The sequence below is a fragment of the Pleurodeles waltl genome, chromosome 5, assembly GCF_031143425.1.
Source record: "Pleurodeles waltl isolate 20211129_DDA chromosome 5, aPleWal1.hap1.20221129, whole genome shotgun sequence".
Lineage (NCBI taxonomy): Eukaryota > Metazoa > Chordata > Amphibia > Caudata > Salamandridae > Pleurodeles > Pleurodeles waltl.
Window position 1 is genome coordinate 433,903,903 of NC_090444.1, and position 20,420 is coordinate 433,924,322.

Below are 20,420 nucleotides of genomic sequence, written 5' to 3' on the forward strand. Positions count from 1 at the left end.
AACAGTAATAAAGTAAAACCACGACCCAAGAAAAATCCCACACCAGTTTAGACAAAGAGTACATTTAATAAAATATTTGACATAAAAACAACAAAAATACAATCGGTAGAAGCAGAGCTAGCATTTTTTTAAATGTAAAGCAAGTGTAGCTCCTAAAAGAACAAGGCACCTCTCATAGCTATCTGATTGTGCGAGAATGGAGCAAGTGTCACAAGATCAGGCAGGATGCAGGGACCAGGTTAATCCTGCTGAGAAAGTTTCTTCTGAAGTCTAGCACAAAGTTCTATTTGCAGTGGAGGAGGAGGTGGTGGTGGTAGGGAGAGCATGCAGATGGTCGTTGCTGTAGAGCAAAGAGCAAATGGGCATCCGAGACAGTCGTGGCTGTAGTGCGAAGATCCTGATGGGTGTAATGGGGTGTTGCTGGAGAATTGTGTTGGAAGTCACCGCTGGCTGTCAATGCTGTAACCCGAAGTGCAGATCTAATATTGCCCATTATTGCTGGCAGGCTCTGTAGAGCAAAGAGTCTGGTTCACTAGAGCTTGTGTTGGCTGTCAGTGCAGGCAGCAATATCTTGGCTCAAACAGGTCCATTCGTGGTCATGAGCCACCCAGAACATCAGGATTTCTTCTTTTCTTCAAGGAGGAGCTCAACTGATACCACACCAAGGGTCCAGGACTTTGTGAGGCACCTCTTAAGGATCAGGAACTCACTCAAGCAGGGCTTAGGCAAGCCCAGTTGCAGGTCCAGTGCAGCAGGTCAGCTGGGCAGTTGCAGGGAGACCTCTGGAATTTTTTTTGTTCTGGTAGCTCAGGACAGGAGGTCAGATAGCTTTACCCTTGAAGTTATGTCAGCCTGGAAAAAAGGGTTTGGATCCAGTCTTTATTATCACACAATGGGGCATGCCTCAAGCAGCAGAGCAGTCCTTTGGCCAGAGGCAGTCATCCTTCTCTAGTATCCACTGAAGAGTGGGTTTTTGGGTCCTGTTTCTATACCTGATGCCCCCTTTCAAGTGGAGGAAACGTCTGGGTTTCCCCCCCCCTACAGAAGTGTATGGAATTTCCTGTCTCCCTGCCCTAATCCCAGCCTGTCTGCAGGCACAATAGGCTAGTGTGAAGTCCTTTGTGTGTGCTTTGAGGCAGTGTCTTTGAAATGGAAGTGTGACATTTGACAATTCAGCTCTTAAGTCATAATGGCACATCGTGCCAACAAGACCCTCTATTGTGAGGCCGTCTGGGATGAATACACAAAGTCCAACTGTCAACTACACCTTGTCATGTGACCCAGGAAATAGGCTTCAGACAACAAATGGTTAGGACAAAAAAATGACGACTTTATAAAGTGGCATTTTCAGATGTGATTTAATATCTGTCTTTACCATTAAAGAGGGTTTTAAACTAAAATTAATCAGACCCCAAACATGACATTCCTACCTGCTCCCAAACAAAAGTTATCACTTAGTAAATGTAATAAGGTAACCCAATGTTACCCTGTGGGAGAGCTAGGCCTCATAGTATTGATAAAACAAATGTGAGTTTTTCAATACCAGGACATGTAAAACATAGACATGTTCAACTTTTTAAATATAATCCGCCCTGCCCTAGGTACTGTGTAGGGCCTAGCCTAGCGGTGGCTTATATATATTAATAAGGACATTTTAGGCTTGGCAAAAGGTTTATTGTGCCAAGTCGCACTAAAAGTTTAAAACTGGCTGTAGTGGCAGGCAAGAGACATGCTTTAAGGGGCTACTTAAGTGGGTGGCAAGATAAGTACTGCAGGAACACTAGTGCGTCAAATGCAAAAGCAACACGGTGAAGATGGAATGCTTCAATTAAACTCAACCACTGGCTTTCGCTTGGGCTGCATCCCAGTCCATCATTTTTCACCCACCATGCCATCTCAGTTTGGATCCAGCCGTATGCAGATCAGTCTCGACCCTGTTCCTCATGGGAAACAGTCCAGCCTGAACTGTCAGGGCAGGTCCTCCCTGAACCAGAACACAAAGAGCCTAAGACTAGTTATGCCCTTGTTACGGGCTCTTCAGCAGTGTGTTGCTTGATTCCAGTGGCACAGTGTGCCTAGGACCCATGTCTGGGCATACCCATCACACATAGAGCGTCAAATGCTAAAAACAACACGGCTAATGGATATAATGCTTGAATTAATCTCAGCCACTGGCAATCGCTCGGGCCACATCCCAATCCATCAATTTTCACTCACCATGCCTCGTCAGTTTGGACCCAGCGGTATGCAGATCAGTCTCAACCCTTTTCGTCATGGGAGCAGTGCAGTCCGAACTGCCAGGCCAGATCCACCCATGACACATTTCATCCTTGTTAGACTGTTGAGCCAGGTATTGCTTGGTTCCAGTGGCTGATGTTGTCATAACTAGGGTAAAACCAGTCCTGGGTTGCTTGTTTTCCACTTCATGGAGGACCTGGCTTGGCAGTTTGCGCTGAACTGTTCCTATTGAAGCAGGGTCAAAACTGAATTGCATATAGCTGGGTCCAAACTGAGGTGGTATGGTGTTCAAAATAATAATGGATTGGGATGCGGCACCAAGTGATTACCAGTGACTGAGAGAAATTCAAGCATTCTATCCATCACTGTTTTGTATTCTTATTGCAGGAACACTGGTAGCATCTAATTTACCAGCCTTTTGTATGTCATACTGTCTTACTGGGATACCTTATTAGAGACTTATAAGTAAATTAAATATGCCCATCAGGGGTAAGCTTATGTTACTATGTTTTAGGAAGTGAGTTCAAGCAGCTTGGCACTGGTCAGCCAAGGTAAAAGCCAACAAACGGGTTCAGAAAGCAGCAGAGGTGAAGACAAGACATTTGGTGGGGTCACCTTGCAGAGAGGGCCAAGTCCAACAATCCCCAAATCAAATACTTCCCCTCATCAAAGTTGAAACAAAGATTGAATTACCAACTCTAAACCCGTTTTGGAAAAGAATTGACCCAGCAGCTGGTAAATATGTGATATGAAAATATTGTCTCATCACTGTGTAAACACCTTTGATTTATGTTTCAAAGTTTCTTGGCCTCAGTGTGCTTTAACATTGAATCTTATTGTCAACTCGGTTAACAGATCTGGGTACAGAACTCATGAACTAATATTGAACAGGTCTTACAGCTTGAAAATAAATTCTTAATCAGCTCATGTGCAGGGGTGTACATTCAGCACATGGCCAGACTCTTCATTGGCCCATGTTCACACATCCTTTATAATCTTTGTGAGCCTCCTGACGGCTGTAGCACTTTTCAGAAGCGACACTTGAACCACTAGATCTTTGGCCAAAATAATTCTGGACTTCTCATCTACCAAGACATTTGATTTGTGGCTTTGTCGAAGGAGCAGGCACTCTTCCAGCATTGAGGATTCTAATAGTAGGAGAGAGCAGAACACCAAGAAGGCCCTTACTTGAGCAACTCATACATTGTTTTGTGTGATGCTGGCCAGTGGGGGGGGGGGGAGGGGGTGAGGTTCCTCCACCGCGAGGACTTGGAGCCATCCCCTCCATTGTTTGGTATAGAGCTGTATGCTGCAAGAGTCCAGAGAGCCCCTTGAGTGCTCTGGTTGGTGGAAGAGGCTGAGCACTTTTCGTATTTTTCCTCCCCATTTCCCACACCTCCCAAAAAAAATCAACCTTGCCACAATCACAAAAGTATGACTACCACGAATAATCTCCTCAGCAACGTCTTACAAAATGCATGTTACCAATGGGATGGGTGGGGCTTTGACAGCCCTTTCATTGACTCCCGTTAACATGCCTGCCTGTTTCTAGTTGGTGCAGATTCATAGAACCTGACTGCCTTGAGGATGGAGAAGTGACGCCTCACAAGGTGGTGGGGAATGAACTTCTTGCGGAAAGGAAGAACCTGTAAGTGCCAGAGACTTTCCAAATATTCTGTCAACCCCAATGGCGGATTACCTAGTAGAAGGGGTGTGGACAAGAAGGAAGGGGGAGACTTCTCTGGCTGAGTGAGGCATCTGAGTGGGCATGCCTGCTTGTGATACAATCAGTGATATCATTTGATGGAGAACGTGATAACACTACAATGACTAAATTAAACCCATTGATGTATGGAGGAGGCTGGCTTGGCTTATAGTGGGTACCTTGTGGTACTTACACTTTGTGCCAGGTCCAGTTATCCACTTTTAGAAGTTTTCAAAACTTTTCAGAAACTTTGTTAAGTTTTAGAATAGAAAAGTAAACTGTTTTGGTTCAATGTGCATATACTGAACTATTTAGTATGATTTTCTTATGAAAAGCACCAAATGACAAAGTGGTAAAGCAGTTCCACGTACTTATCCCACCGCTGCACCACCAATGTAGGAGGCTGGCCTGGCTTATAGTGGGTACCTTGTGGTACTGACACTCTGTGCCAGGTCCAGTTATCCCTTATTAGTAGAATAGAGGTGTTTCTAGCAGCTTAGGCTGATAGAAGGTAGCTATGGCAAAGCAGCTTAGGCTGAACTAGGAGACATGCAAAGCCCCTACTATACCACTTATATAGCACAATATCATAAGAAAACACAATACTCAGTTACTAAAAAATAAAGGTACTTTATTTTAGTTACAATATGCCAAAAGTATCTCAGAGAATACCCTCACTTAGGAGGTAAGTAATATACACAAGTTATATGTACACAAACCCAAAACAGGTAAGTAACAGTAAGAAAAGTAGTGCAAACAATGTAGAATCACAATAGGATGCAATAGGTGAACATAGGTCTAGGGGCAACACAAACCATATACTCCAAAAGTGGAATGCGAATCACAAATGGACCCCAGACCTATGGGAGATTGTAGAGGGTCGCTGGGACTGTGAGAAAACAGTAAGGGTGTCCAAAATACCCCACCCCAAGACCCTAGAAAGTAGGAGTAAAGTTACCCTACTACCCCAGAAAGAGACAATAGTCATGATAGGGGGATTCTGCAAGAACCACAAGCACCAGCAAAACACTGAATATGGATTCCTGGACCTGAGGACCTGAAAAGGAAGGGGACCTAGTCCAAGAATCGCGATAGTGTCCAGGGGGGGCATGAGCCCAGGAAGCCCCAGATGAAGGTGCAAAAGGGCTGCCTCTGGGTGGAAGAAGCCAAAGATTCTGCAACAACGAAAAGGGCTAGGAACTTCTCCTTTGGATGGAAGATGTCCCACAGCATGCTGGATGTTGCAGAAGTGTTTCCAGGCAGAAATACCGCACACAAGCCTTGCTAGCTGCAAGGTTTGCAGTGAAGGTTTTTGGGTTCTGCTGGGAACCAGGAAGGACCAGGATGTCGCCCCTTGGAGGAGAAGACAGAGGGGGTGCTCAGCAACTCAGAGAGCCCCCGCAGAAGCAGGCAGCACCTGCAGAAGTACCAGAGCAGGCACTTGGAAGTTCTGTGAACTCAGAGTCACAAAAGGAAGGTCCCACGACGTCGGAGTACAACTCAGTGGGTTGAGCACTTCAGGACAGAATGCTGGGGACCCCAGGATAGGCTGTGCACAAAGGAATCCTTGGAGAAGTACACAGAAGCCGGAACAGCTGCAAATCACGTAGTACACAGGTTTGCTGTCTGGTGTGGGGAGGCAAGGACTTACCTCCACCAAATTTGGACAGAAGGGCCACTGGACTGTGGGAGACACTTGTCAGGATGAGAGGGGACCAAGAGGACCGGTGATGGTCTTTTGGTGCCTGCATTAGCAGGGGGAAGATTCAGTCGACCCACTGGCGATTTCTTCTTGGCTTCCAGTGCAGGGTGAAGGCAGACAGCCCTCAGAGCATGCACCACCAGGAAACAGTCGAGAAAGCCGACAGGATGAGGCACTGCAATGTTGCTGGTAGTCATCTTGCTACTTTGTTGTGGTTTTGCAGGCGTCCTGGAGCAGTCAGCGGTTGATCCTTGGCAGAAGTCGAAGAGGGAAGTGCAGAGGAACTCTGGTGAGCTCTTGCATTTGTTATCTGAGGAATAGCCCAGAGGAGAGACCCTAAATAGCCAGAAAAGGAGGTTTGGCTACCAAAAAAGAAGGTTTGGCTACCAAGAGAGGTAAGAACCTATCAGGAGGGGTCTCTGACGTCACCTGTTGGCACTGGCCACTCAGAGCAGTCCAGTGTGCCCCCAACACCTCTAAATCCAAGATGGCAGAGGTCTGGGACACACTAGAGGAGCTCTGGGCACCTCCCCTCGGAGGTACTGGTCAGGGGAGTGGTCACTCCCCTTTCCTTTGTCATTTTCACACCAGAGCAGGGCTGGGGAATCATTGAACCGGTGTAGACTGGCTTATGCAGAGATGGGCACCATCTCTGCCCATCAAAGCATTTCCAGAGGCTGGGGGAGGCTACTCCTCCCCAGCCCTTCACACCTATTTCCAAAGGGAGAGGTTGTAACACCCTCTCTGAGGAAATCCTTTGTTCTGCCTTCCTGGGCCGGAGCTGCCCAAACCCCAGGAGGGCAGAATCCTGTGTGAGGGGATGGCAGCAGCAGCTGCAGTGGAAACCCCGGAAAGGCAGTTTGGCAGTACCCGGGTTCTGTGCTAGAGACCTGGGGGGATTATGGAATTGTCACCTCAATAGCAGAATAGTATTGGGGTGACAATTCCATGATCTTAGACATGTTACATGGCCATGTTCGGATTTACCATGGTGAAGCTACACATAGGTAGTGACCTATATGCAGTGCACGCGTGTAATGGTGTCCCCTCACTCACAAGGTTCGGGGAATTTGCCCTGAACAATGTGGGAGCACCTTGGCTAGTGCCAGGGTGCCCACACACTAAGTAACTTGGCACCTAACCTTCACCAAGTGAGGGTTAGATGTATAGGTGACTTATAAGTTACTTATGTGCTGTGAAAAATGGCTGTGAAATAACGTGGACATTATTTCACTCAGGCTGCAGTGGCAGTCCTGTGTAAGAATTGTCTGAACTCCCTATGGGTAGCAAAAGAAATCCTGCAGCCCATAGGGATCTCCTGGAACCCCAATACCCTGGGTACCTAAGTACCATATACAAGGGAATTATATGGGTGTACCAGTGTGCCAATTAAAATTGGTAAAATTAGTCACTAGCCTACAGTGACAATTTTAGAAAGCAGAGAGAGCATAAACACTGAGGTTCTGGTTAGCAGAGCCTCTGATACAGTTAGGCACCACACAGGGAACACATACAGGGCATACACTATGAGCACTGGGGTCCTCCCTAGCAGGATCCCAGTGACACAAGGGCAAAAACAAACATACATACAGTGAAAATGGGGGTAACATGCCAGGCAAGATTGTACTTTCCTACAGAAGAGCACATTGATCTATTATTCAAATGCTTGGTGTTGCCTTGATTTATGGATTTAAGGGGTAAAATTGCCATCACATTGTTGAGGCGCACGCACCTTTTTTGTGAAGATGCCACTATTGCATGCAGAAATGTTTGTTAATGGCGCATACGAGGATGTTAAAGCCATGTAAAAGCCATAGTAAGCTTTTTAAATTAGTGTAAATCTCACACCAACGTATTTTGAAACACAAAACAAACCTTAATTAGCCCTGGCATCTGGATCCAAAAGCTCCAGTCCCCTTGCAGTACTTCTAGAAGACTTTCCCGTTATTTTTGGGTTAGTTTGGGAAAGTTAACTCTTTCCTACCATAATCATTCATCCAACGGCCTAAGTTCAGGTCGTACGTGTCTAGAGCAATATTTCCATCTCTTGCAGGCAGGAGGAGCCAAGCATTATGAAGAACAGTAGAGCTGCAGTTATAGCATCCTGATCCTTACAAGGAGGGAACTGAAACTTTCTCATAGCTCCTTTTTCTGGTTAAATTATAATTCAGACGTTTGGGGGCTTTATCGGCTGGTAATTGTTTATCGTGTAATCGTGCAACCTATAAGTATGTTTATAATAAAAAATAAATAGCTATTTAGTCATTTCATTTGGAAACCTCAGGCCCATAGCAGCTCAAAACGTCTACTGTGGTAGTGTACAATTGAATTGGATATTAGAATTATTTCCATAAGTAGCAATACAGTTACATTGTATAATCGAAGTGCACAAAACGTAGCACCTTTGCTCAATGAAAACAGCAAAGATAAATAGCTATGATTTTTTTTTCTTTTTTTTTTTTCTAGTCAACAGCACTATGGCTTATTTTGAGTGAATAATCTCTTTTTTAACCCCTTCGCTGCCAGGCCTTTTCCCCCTCCTGTGCCAGGCCTTTTCCCCCTCCTGTGCCAGGCCTTTTCCCCCTCCTGTGCCAGGCCTTTTCCCCCTCCTGTGCCAGGTCTTTTCCCCCTCCTGTGCCAGGTCTTTTTTTGGCTATTTGGGGCAGTTTGGGCTTAGGCTCTCAAATTTTTGTCCACATAAGCTAGCCAAGCCAAATTTGCGTCCTTTTTTTCCCAACATCCTCGGGATTCTAGAGGTACCCAGACTTTGTGGGTTCCCCTGAAGGAGGCCAAGAAATTAGCCAAAATGGGGAAAAAGGGGCTGCAGAAGAAGGCTTTTGATTTTTTTCCCTGAAAATAGCATCAACAAAGGGTTTGCGGTGCTAAAATCACCAGCTTCCAGGAACAGGCAGACTTGATCAGAAAACCCAATTTTTCAACACAAATTTGGCATTGTAGTGGGACATACCCCATTTTTACGATTATTTTGTGTTTTCAGTCTCCTTCCAGTCAGTGACAGAAATGGACATGAGACCAATGCTGGATCCCAGTAACCTAAACATTTCTGAAAAGTAGACAAAATTCTGAAGTCAGCAAGGGGTAATTTGTGTAGATCCTACAAAGGTTTCCAACAGAAAATAACTGGGAAAAAAAATATTGAAATTGAGGTGAAAAATACAGCAATTTTTCTCTGCGTTTTACTCTGTAACTTTTTCCTGCAACGTCAGGTTTTTTAAAACAATATACGGTTACGTCTGCTGGACTCTTCTGGTTGCGGGGATATATAGGGCTTGTAGGTTCATCAAGAACCCTAGGCACCCAGAGCCAATAAATGAGCTGCACCCTGCAGTGGGTTTTCATTCCATATCGGGTATACAGCAATTCATTTGCTGAAATATAAAGAGTGAAAAATAGCTCTCAAGAAAACCTTTGTATTTCCAAAATGGGCACAAGATAAGGTGTTGAGGAGCAGTGGTTATTTGCACATCTCTGAATTCCGGGGTGCCCATACTAGCATGTGAATTACAGGGCATTTCTCAAATAGACTTCTTTTTTACACTCTTATATTTGGAAGGAAAAAATGTAGAGAAAGACAAGGGGCAATAACACTTGTTTTGCTGTTCTATGTTCCCCAAAGTCTCCCGATAAAAATGATACCTCACTTGTGTGGGTAGGCCTTGCGCCCGCGACAAGATATGCCCCAAAACACAACGTGGACACATCACATTCTTTGACAGAAAACAGAGGTGTTTTTTGCAAAGTGCCTACCTGTAGATTTTGGCCTCTAGCTCAGCCGGCACCTAGGTAAACCTACCAAACCTGTGCATTTATGAAAACTAGAGACCTAGGGGAATCCAAGATGGGGTGACTTGTGGGGCTTTGACCAGGTTCTGTTACCCAGAATCCTTTGCAAACCTCAAAATTTGGCAAAAAAAAACACATTTTCCTCATATTTCGGTGACAGAAAGTTCTGGAATCTGAGAGGAGCCACAAATTTACTTCCACCCAGCGTTCCCCCAAGTCTCCGGATAAAAATGATACCTCACTTGTGTGGGTAGACCTAGCGCCCACTAAAGGAAATGGCCCAAAACACAACGTGGACACATCACATTTTTTCACAGAAAACAGAGGTGTTTTATACAAAGTGCCTGCCTGTGGATTTTGGCCTCTAGCTCAGCCGGCCCCAGGGAGGCAGAAATGGCCTAAAATAAATATGCCCTCCCAACCCCCCCCCTTGCCTACAGGGTCGCTCTCCATGCGAGACATTGGCGCAAAAAAAATAATTCCCCGGTGCCTAGTGGTTTCTGCCCCGCATGGGGGCAGATTGACCTAAAATCGGCTGATCTGCCCCCAAGGGGGGCAGAAATGGTCTAAATACAATTTGCCCACCAGGGGCGCGACCATTGCCTAATGGATCGCTCCCCATCTAAAAAAATAAAAAATAAAAAATATATCATTTTGCCCTGGCACCTAGAGGTTTCTGCCCCTCCTGGGGGCAGATGGGCCTAATAACAATAGGCCGTTCTGCCCCGATGGCCCAAACCACCCAGGGAGCGACCCTTGCCTACGGGGCCGCTCCCCTTGCGTGACATTGGCGCACAAAAAAAAGATCCCCGGTGCCTAGTGGTTTTTGCCCCCTTTGGGGGCAGATTGACCTCAAATCGGCCGATCTGCCCCCAAAGGCGGCAGAAATGGCCTAAATAAAATTTGCCCCTCCAGGGGAGAGACCCTTGCCTAAGGGGTCGCTCACCATCTGTAAAACAACAACAACAAAAAAAATCCCCAGTGCCTAGTGGTTTCTGCCCCCCTTGGGGGCAGATCGGCCTAGTTAAAATAGGCTGATCTGCCCCCCAGGGGGGCAGAAATGGTCTAAAACAAATTTGCCCCCCGGGGGAACGACCCTTGCCTAAGGGGTCGCTCCCCTTGCGTAAAATTCACGAAGAAACAAAAAAACTCCCTGGTGTCTAGTGGTTTCTGTCCCCCTTGGGGGCAGATTGGCCTCATACAAATAGACCAATCTGCCCCCTCGTCCAAAGGCACCGTGGGAGTTAAATTTAGTCTAAATCAGTGCTCACTTTGTAAAAGTGAGAGTGCTGGTGCCCGAGTCTCTGCTCTGAAGCCTATGACTGACGAAATTGAATGTTGGTGCGCCGAACAGCAAGACTGGGAGTCCTAAATCGAGCTCATATCTCTTTAATCCACTATCAGACCCTTTATTCCCTTAAATCTCACTCCTGCAGGTTTCTAATATCTTTGTCTGTGACTGTGTTTGCCGTCTTTCTCTGGAATTCTGAACTGTTTTTTTCCTCTGTTTTGAAAATGGCTGATGCGGGAAAATATGTGCTGGTCCCCCAAAATAAGTGCTGTGCCGACACCGGCAACCACAAACTCAAATTAAGCACTGGTTGTAGTTTAGTGTACATGTGCCGAGACCAACCACTGTGGAAGATGGTTAGATGAAATGGTGGTCGATGCAGTTTCTAATCCTGGAAGCTAAAATCACCAATGCTTGCATCTGCTTAATAATGCCCAATAACATGTAGGTTTTTCCCCCCAACCATAAAAAAAGCAGAAACTCTAACCCTAGGCTTTAACTAACCATAGCTATCACCCTAACTCCCCCTCAGTCCTAAACCCGAACTTTATCATAGCCCAAACACAGCCCCACCCCTCCCTCAAACACTCCAATCTTGATGTGGTCTTTGACAATAGTCCTACTATAATGAAATATTAGTGAATAAAGCTATACTTGTTTCGAGCGTTACATTAAAATGCTTCAGTTATTACTCAGTATAAAAAAAAATTATTTTGATTTTCTTAAGAATGGGTGTCATTAAATTGTTGCTTTGTATTTACATAGTTCCCTGTTAGGCAAATTGTCAGAATATAGGTTTATATAAGAATCACTGCACAGCCGAGGTTCTGGGAGTGCCAATTTTTTTTTAGGATAGGTGCAGCTGGCCTTTTCTTAAACACAGGTCTCATCAAGAGATGGCAGATTTGCGTTGTGGGAAGGCCTGACAGGCCATGCTGGTGACATACACTTCGTCCTTCCATAGGTGAAGCAGTACCAGGTAATGCTTAGTTTGCATTGCCACTTCATTATCTAGGAAAAGGATGTGCAAATATAAACAAACCTTACCAGTCTTGCCCCATTTACATGGCAGGCACAGTTGGTAGCGTGATGCAAAACTGGGTGCACATTCAAAACTCTGCTGTACCTGCTGGAATGGATCTTGATCTCGAACCTAGGCCTAAATCCTCAATTTACTAGCACATCAATGACAGTAAAGCAGACTTTGCTCCACAGTAACGAGAGAGGAGTAAAATTGCAAATCATGAAGGTTTATCAGTAAAATTACACAATCAAATCAATTAGTCACAAGTCAATATTCACCTGGATACAGCATATGGGATTATAATACAAACAAGTCAAGAGTAGGGGTGGGCAGAACTCGCAGAGTTTTACTCTGCAGAATTCCATGGAGTTACATAACAACTCTGCAAGATTGCGCAGAGTTCTGCCAACCCCTTTATTACTGTTTAATGCCCTATCATGATCTCCAGCTGTCACCTTGCATGTGGTCTCACACTGTAGGAGGCAGATTAAAGTTGCAGGCTCAGATAGGGTTCAGTGTGGGACCGGCAGAGTGAGAACACTGTGGGCTTTTGTTCCCTTTGACTCATGCTCCCTGATTACAGATGACCTGCAGATAAAAATAAAAAATAAAAAAAAAGAACTGCCAAAAGACTCCATTTTCATCCTTGTAGTTCCATGTCGGTTTCATTTTAAATATTGGTGGCTTAAAGGGAAGCGGATAGCTGACCTCTCTGGTGGATGGTGGTGTGGTGGCAAAGGCTCGTCATGGCTCAACATCCATGCTGAAGAGTTCATACAGCTGTATGTGAGCAGGAACATAATAAAAGCTGCATGGGGCTGGTAACTCAGGCCCCTACACTCCATCAACACTTCATCAGCCCAGAGCCAAAAATATCTGTGAGGTATTGGAGACTCTGGGCGGGAGAGTCCCTCATCATTTTCTTGGGGGAAGGGGAGGGTTACTATACCCATTGTATTTACTGTTGCAATTACTAGTGTATTTTAGAATTAGAGACCCAACTGAAATGTTAACAGAATAAATATACACATTTCCTTTGGCTTCTCTATGGTCTGGGATTCTCATATAACAAAGCCACATTGCCCAAGTTCCTCACCACCATCCCCTATTGATTGCAGAGTTTATGGAGGTCATATTACATTTTACATGCTCCTGAGATCACAATGTGAGCAGGACAGGACGCTTTGCACCACCACCTCTGAGTTGCGCACAGATATGATACCCAGCTTCTTCCATGTCAATGGATAACTAGGCCCAGCACCTTCATTCTGATTTTGCAACATCGCTACCTTCCCTGTACCCTTCATCCTCAGAATCTCATCAACACTTACCTGAGCAAGTGTAAGGTCCTGCTTTCTCACTAGAATTCAGGGAGATCGTATCCGCAAGGCTGCAGCTTCACTGAAAGAGATCTGAGAAGATTTCCAGGCTCGGAGAAAAGAACACCAATCTGATTGGCTGAGCTGACGATGACTCTCTATGTGCCCAGTGAATAATAGATTAGGAAAAAGAACTGATGTACCAGTGTTTGTCGGGGCCTTTGAAGCTCTGCAACATACCTCGTTTCGACCAGACAAGAAAAACAAATCCACACCAGAGAAGTCTCAGGGTGATATTGTTAACAGTCACTGAGAGACCTTTTTAAGCTAGTGCTGATGAATTCCACAAGTAGAGCTGTGGAGTTTATTAGTAATTCCGTATTACAAGAATAACACAGTTACTAAATTCTTCCAGTTCGGCCTGCAGAAATAAAAAATCTGCCCACCCCTAGTCGAGGCAAAAGCAAGTTACTTAAAGATTGAAAAGGCAAATTATAGTAGATTCTGTCCCCATGAAGGCAAGCTGCTGTTGTGGACAGAGACGAGAAGTTTATAAGCACCAGGTGTCAGCAAGCATAATCTCAAAAATAACAAATTAAGGTTCCAGTCAGGACAAGAAGAAATGTGCTTGCTTAAGAAGCTATCTCCTTGAGCAGGGTTAAAAGGATCATGGGCTCTCAGTGATGTCTTCCTCTGAAGGCATAAAGATGTCTAACTAACTAAGGTCTGTAAAACAAATATGAAACTTCATCTAAAGATATATTGCATGGGTTCTCAAGGAGTAAGAACCAATCAAAGCTAAACATTCATGGTGAGCACGATGTCTGCCCATTTCACGTGACTAATTCAATAAGCAGTTTGTCCCACGTCCTTCAGAGGTATCAGACAATCGGAGGACTTATTTGACTCGTTTCTTACACGGGTGCAGAAAACTACAATCCAAATCATGCAAGAAACGACCTTCACATAAAATCCTAACAATAACATTACACACTAACGAGGGAACATGTTGAACCTATATCTGAAATGATAACATCCAGCAGAAATGCCTTTGATTAATATGGAGTCTTTTGATATGAGGCCTATCATAACTAGAGCCAACTTAGCCCTAGTGCACCTTGATTATAGCAATGAAAAATCACTTTGTTTACATGTAAGCAGTCACTATACGTGTTATGCATTAGCGTGTCATTAAATGCAGATGAAAAATAGTAATATATCGTCACCACAGTTCACTGAGTGGTCCTTGAAGGTCCTGTCTGAAGAATTTAAACTAAATTGCTATTGCTAGCACAGCAGTAGAGAGTAATGTGCACCTACCTTGATGTTTAGCATGAGCGTGTGGGGTCCAGGGCACCACAGTGCATACTGGAGTCATTCCTGTGTAGTGCGTTTGTCATTGAGTGCCAGGTCTGGCCTGGCACAGGGGCGAAAGAGGAGAGCAGGCCAGGCACAGAAGCATCTTTGTGATGGAGGTATATGTCTACTCCTGTGCCAATCATTCACCATTGACATGTCACCTAGCACAAATATTGCAAATGTTACATTCGGCATATCTAGCATTGTAGTTTAGGATGTGCAAATCTAACAATTTGTGCACATATTCAGTATAGAATGCCATGTACAAAATACCTTATGTATGCTCCATAAAATTCTGATTAGTTGCAATCTCAGATTCCACATATTCATGAAAACTGCAGTCCTGTTGGAGAGAAGTGCTCATGTGCCTGTAGCTAACAGAAGGACTTATAGATCCAATGAAAGGGAAGGTGGAGCCAGGTTAGAAACTGCAGCTTTCCCTAACCGAATGGTATCTCCTAGTTACCAGTGAGCAAGAGCTTTAACAGTGAAGCCTAGAGAAACTTATATGGGTGATTGTGGGGCACTGCCCTAAGGAATAAGATCCCTCTGGTGCACACGCGTGCAGTCTGGGTCTTGGACCCACTGCTGAAATAAATGCTGTTCTTGAGTCTCTGCGAAGTTTCTTTAGTGCATTATTGTATCATAGACAATTAGTCAAGGGAAATGTTTGTCACCATGAAGAAGGCAATGATCACATGCACCATTTTGAAACAATCATTTGATGCGTATGAAGTGTATACCATTTACATGAAAAATCTGTTCCACACTTCTGTACCTGGAGCCCTGGCGCTCCCCTCCTCCACCACCATCTTGCAGTGGACGATGTCCTCTCACACCTCCCTCTCCATGCCAGAAGGGACAGGGGAAGCTTAGACTCCTAGCAGGTTGGGTGATACCATGGGTAGAGGGGGGAATCTGTATTGTTCTTGCACTCAAAACTGTCACAAGTCAAGCAGCCCCTTCCCTATTGTTATACACCCCTCTGCAGAACAAGGGTAGGTGAACTCAAAAGGTAAGAGATGGAGGGGGGAGGGGAATGCTGAGGGGAACAAAAGGCTGTATCTGAGCATACAGCATATCTGAGCACTGAGTTCAAACTAATGCATACAGGGCTGTCCCTAGTGACAGGAGACTGACTAGACATTTGGTAATAGGCCAGGGCATTATTTGACAATATCATTTATGAAGCTGTACTTGGCATATGAAGGTACTTCTGAAAGGCTTTGAAGGTGGCACCACAGCGCACATGCTTTACTAATGTGAAGGAGACCATGTATGAGCGCCGTTTGCATGTTCTCTTTTAACATGACACATGCTTGAGAGCCTTGTTCCTTATTTGTTAATTTTAAATGGGTTAATGGCTAACGCTCATCATTGCATTTCTAAAAGAGGTGACTTTTTAAGTATATATGTGCCCTACGATGGCATTCACCATGTTGTGTATTGGACACAGCTTGGTGTTTGCAATAACTTAGTTTTTTATCTGCTGTTAATGCTGCAGGTATTTCTACATTTAACCTTTAACTTTTTTCTCTTCCTCAGGGATTGGTCCCTTTTTCAGCTATGTGGAAATCCTACTGGGTTCGTTGCTTGGTGTGATTTTGCTCCTGGTTTTGGCAGTTGTAGTTTCCTGTGTGCTGGTGAGAAAAAGACAAGTGGAGAGGACTATAGACCTGTCTGTAGCAAAAGATCTCGCTGCGCAGCCGGACAGGCCAAGGCCATCTTTTGTTCATATGTCTATGGAGTCTGAAAATGTAACACACAGGGTCTTTCCAGTTGTAAAACTGACCACTGCTGAAGGACAGGCTACAAGCAAGAGACTGAGCGATGTTACCACGGTCACCCTAGAAAAGTCTGCGTGCCTCTGACCTTTGAACTGCATACCACCGTGTATGAATATGAAATACAGGAGTGGATTGGGATTCCATAGCTTGGGGTCCTGCTGTTGTAAATGCTTCTATGTGAATTCCAAGATTGAAATACAAATAGCATCACCCGAAATAATAAACCTAAAAGCATCAAATGTCTGGACTTTATGATTTGAAATAATTAATAGCTGTGTTCTGGTGTCTCCCACCATGTGTAGTCAAACTGTTTTGTGAGGGTCGTTTTATGTGGTATTTTGGAGAAAAAAAACACAATTGTCAGTCTATCTTACGTGCACCTACACTAGAAGTATATGAAAATGTTTTCATGTTTTATGAATTTGTCAGTTTTGCCGAAATTGCATGAATGTCTCAGAGTTTGCTGTTCGCATATTTTGCATAGGCAAGACACAGGAATTGAAAAAATAGGTGCTGGTGTCAAGTTTTGTTAGGAGCCCCCCACCAGCACTGCTGTTTACCGTGACTGCAGAGTACCAAAGATATCTAGTATTCATTACACGAAATGCTTTTCATCCACCATCTCACACTCCCAGCCACTTTCTTACCCCTGTGGGTTCTTTTTCATCCCCCCTTATTCCCTGTGTCACTGTTTTTCTGTTTATATTTTCCTCCTTGTTCCTGCTTTTCTGCCTCTCTCTTGTTCAGGGTGTTTGATGCCAGCTAAGTCGCGGTCCCCACCATTGAGTGCTGGAGAGCCCCACCTACAACCACTGACTCAGAATGAATCATTGGAGCCATCCCGGCCAGCTAGGACACAACATTTTATAATGAAAGATTTTGTGAATGACTGAGAATTTTGTGGGAAATGCGTGTGAAATTGGCATATTTCGCCAGCCTAATTAAAATTTTGTATCGCCCTAACATGTATATCTCTAGATGTCACCCCCACCCCATCATCATCACTTACCACCACATGGCTAGCTTCTCTTTTTCATTCAGACATTTCCATGTGCTAACCCTCAACATCCATCCCAAAATGCCATTAAGTTTCTTATAATTATAAGTTGTATGGAAGTTATTTGGGTCATGGTCCATCTCATGCATATGTAAGCCATTCAGAAAAATGCTTAGGCTCTATGTTCAGATTTTTCTATTATTGACAATTAACAACATACATATGCTGCACACTAAAGTGTGCAAGCCTTATACTGAATTACAGTGCCTTGCTATGGTCCAAAGTGTATCCCGGCCCTGTGCATCTGCAAAAAAAAAGTTAATGACCCCATACACAAAGTTATTTAAAAGTATAAAAATAATTTGGAAATAAAAGCAAACTTGTAGAGCAGTGAACCGCAGTTAATACAGAAACTTGAGCTATTCAGGGCTGGCTTTAGGATTGGCAGCACCGGGTGCAACAGCCTTCATTGGCGCCCCAGGTATCTTTATCTATTGATTCCATTACTATCGTCCGCCAAGGGTGCCCCTTATCTCTCCATAGTCCCTCTCTCATATGTATTTCAGTTCTTTTATAGGTGTCAGGGCGCTTTTCATCACACTCACATGATACAGAGACAATGCACGTGAGTAAATCAATGTATGGGAAATATTACATAAGACAACGAGGACTAAAAGGTGCTGGAGTCACACATCCTCTATATTGGTAGGCAGTATATTTTAGGGGTGCTTGTTCTGGGGAAATATTAAATAGGAATTTTAATTGTAAAACAAGGGTTTAGGTTGGCCTTACTAATAAGAATTTATTTCTACCCAAACAAACCCTTTTCAGCTATGCAAGACCAGAGAAAAAACATATGATTTTATTACAAGACCGGAGGCTCATATTATGCAATCTTTTCTTGCTTTAATTTTTACAGCAGCCAAGAAAGAAACTACATTTCCCAAGAAAAGTTAAAACTACAAAGTGACATCACAATGGGGGGGAACAACCAATGGGACGTACAGTGCAGCTATTATATTGACTATGAACAAGTCCTCTTTTCTTGCTGCTCGCAGTCAAGATAAGTACTCGCACCTTTTCCTTTTATTCATATTCAGTATGTTTATATTTATTGGTATTTAATCAGTATTTGTGTGCAAACCCATTTATGATTCTGTCTTGCCCTCGCTCGTGTGTTCTTTTGTGGCTTCGCGTCTTCCAACGGTTGTCTTTTGGCCGTTGGAGAGACATTAAACTGGTCTGCTCCTTGCCTCAGCCTTCCAAGTTCGTTGCTCTGGTCGCGGTGTTGCGACGTTCCGATCTTTAGTTTTGGCTTCCTTGTTTGACTTCCCGCTGGGAGGGGTTTGGCTCTCGGTTACCGCCTCCTCTTCTGTAGCGGTAGGAGTTTCTTCGATTTGACGACATGCCGATCTCCTCAGGCCAGTCCTCCCTCTCTTAGGTTGCTTTTAAACCACCTTTTGTGCTGGATTAAATTAGTTTACCAGTTTTCCTTTATTTTCTATTCATTTTTGGCTATTTTTGTCTCCCTCTCAGTATGTCTGAGGAAGAAGACTCAATTTTTTAAGGAAACCTTTAAAGACTTTTATAAATGACTGTCCAACAGGTGGTATCTGTTTCAATGTTATACATGTCCAAAACCTTCGAAGCCTCCTTCTCCAAAATGATTTTTACAAGTGATGTGCCTTCTGTCAAAGGCAAGAAACATGCGGCCTCCCATCCTGGGCCCTCAAAAGGCATTTCTGTATCTTTTGGTCCTCCCACCCGAGAGGTTTCTAAATCGGGACCCCCTTGCTCCCCCCTCCACATTACCCAATTGAGAGACACTGATGATGATGATGATGACTCCCTTAGTCATACAGATAATTTAGACAGATCTATTGATCAATATGTTTATGGGCCTCGGGAGAAAAGGCAGAAAATTTCTCCTACTGACGTTGGTGTCGCTCACCCTGTGTCTCAAATTTTAAGAAGACTATTCTGGTGAACCTATGTTCGACCATTCCTTCATGGTGCATCCTAACTCTAAGGAATGATTTCCTGCTGACCATGTTGCAGATTTTCTTTTTATTTACGTCATTCCATTGATAAGGTTACCAGGAATAAATTAAAGTCTGAGTGTCCCTGTCCTTCATTACCCAGCAATGTTACTGATACCCCTGTTATTGACCCAAACATGCTTATGTTTTTTACCAAATTCGGGAAAGATCCTAAAAAAAGGTGTGTATAGAGCCAAGATATACTGTTAGACTTGGTGGGTCCTCTAACTAGGATTCTCGATTTGGCAGAAGGGGCCAAAATGAAACAGTCTCCAATAATCCCTGTGGTTCTTTCTATTTGGGCACCACATTCTATTTGTATGCTTGGTAATGCGAACACCCAATTATCCACTGAAAGAAGAAAGTCTACTTCTAAATATTGACCCCAAATTGGTGTCGCTGGCCCCCAAGGAAGAGGGTCCTTCGGCTAGAGGCCTATTATTTGGAGACTCCTTCATAAAAGAGCTGGGTAAATATGTCTCCACCTTTGCCAGTTTGGATAAGGCTCATCTCTCTCTAAAGAAGATTTTTTCATCACAGGTTTTCTCCAGTGTCAGCAAAGGGAGGAGTCGCTTTGCCGGCTGCTCCTTCAGGGGTCAGTACCCCAACCGAGATTCCTACCATCAGCAGAACCAGCCTGATGCCTACTCAGGATACAAGCAACGTTTTTACCCCCGCCGTTCAAGAGGGTACTGGAGCAGAGGTTATTCCAACAAAGGAGAACAATTGTCCTGTAAGTTTTCAATTCTGGCCTCCCTATAGTAGGAGGCAGATTGGCTTTGTTCGTAGATTCATGGTTGCTTCTCACATCAGATCTTTGGGTGATTCAGTCCATTCAGGGTTACCTCTTAAAATGTTATCAGTCCCTTTTCCCTCTTCCCCTGGTTTTCTCTCAAGAACACTAGCTCCTCCACAACGAGATTCAATCCCTCCTCTCCAAACAGGCCATAGAACCAGTTCAGTTCGACTCTTCTGACTTTCTCAGCACCATTTTCTTGGTCCAAAAGAAAAACCAGAAGTTTCGGCTAGTTCTAAATCTAAAAAATTTCAACAAATTGAAATGAAGTCTTAAAGTAGGAAGTCTGCAAAAGTTCATAATAGGAGAGTAAAAACAGGGTGGCGTCCAAGAAACAACCCACTCTTGCAAAAGGTGAA

At 44.2% G+C, this 20,420-nt stretch overlaps 1 protein-coding gene across 1 annotated transcript in view; it reads left to right on the top strand.

Moving 5' to 3' along the window:
• Positions 1-16,437, top strand: part of LOC138297264 (uncharacterized) — a 141,497-nt gene extending 125,060 nt beyond the window's left edge. The window contains exon 9 of the mRNA XM_069236719.1: positions 15,988-16,437. Coding sequence (XP_069092820.1) covers positions 15,988-16,313 — 326 coding nt within the window. The 3' untranslated portion in view covers positions 16,314-16,437. The remainder of the gene's footprint in view (positions 1-15,987) is intronic.
• The last annotated feature ends 3,983 nt before the right edge of the window (positions 16,438-20,420 follow it).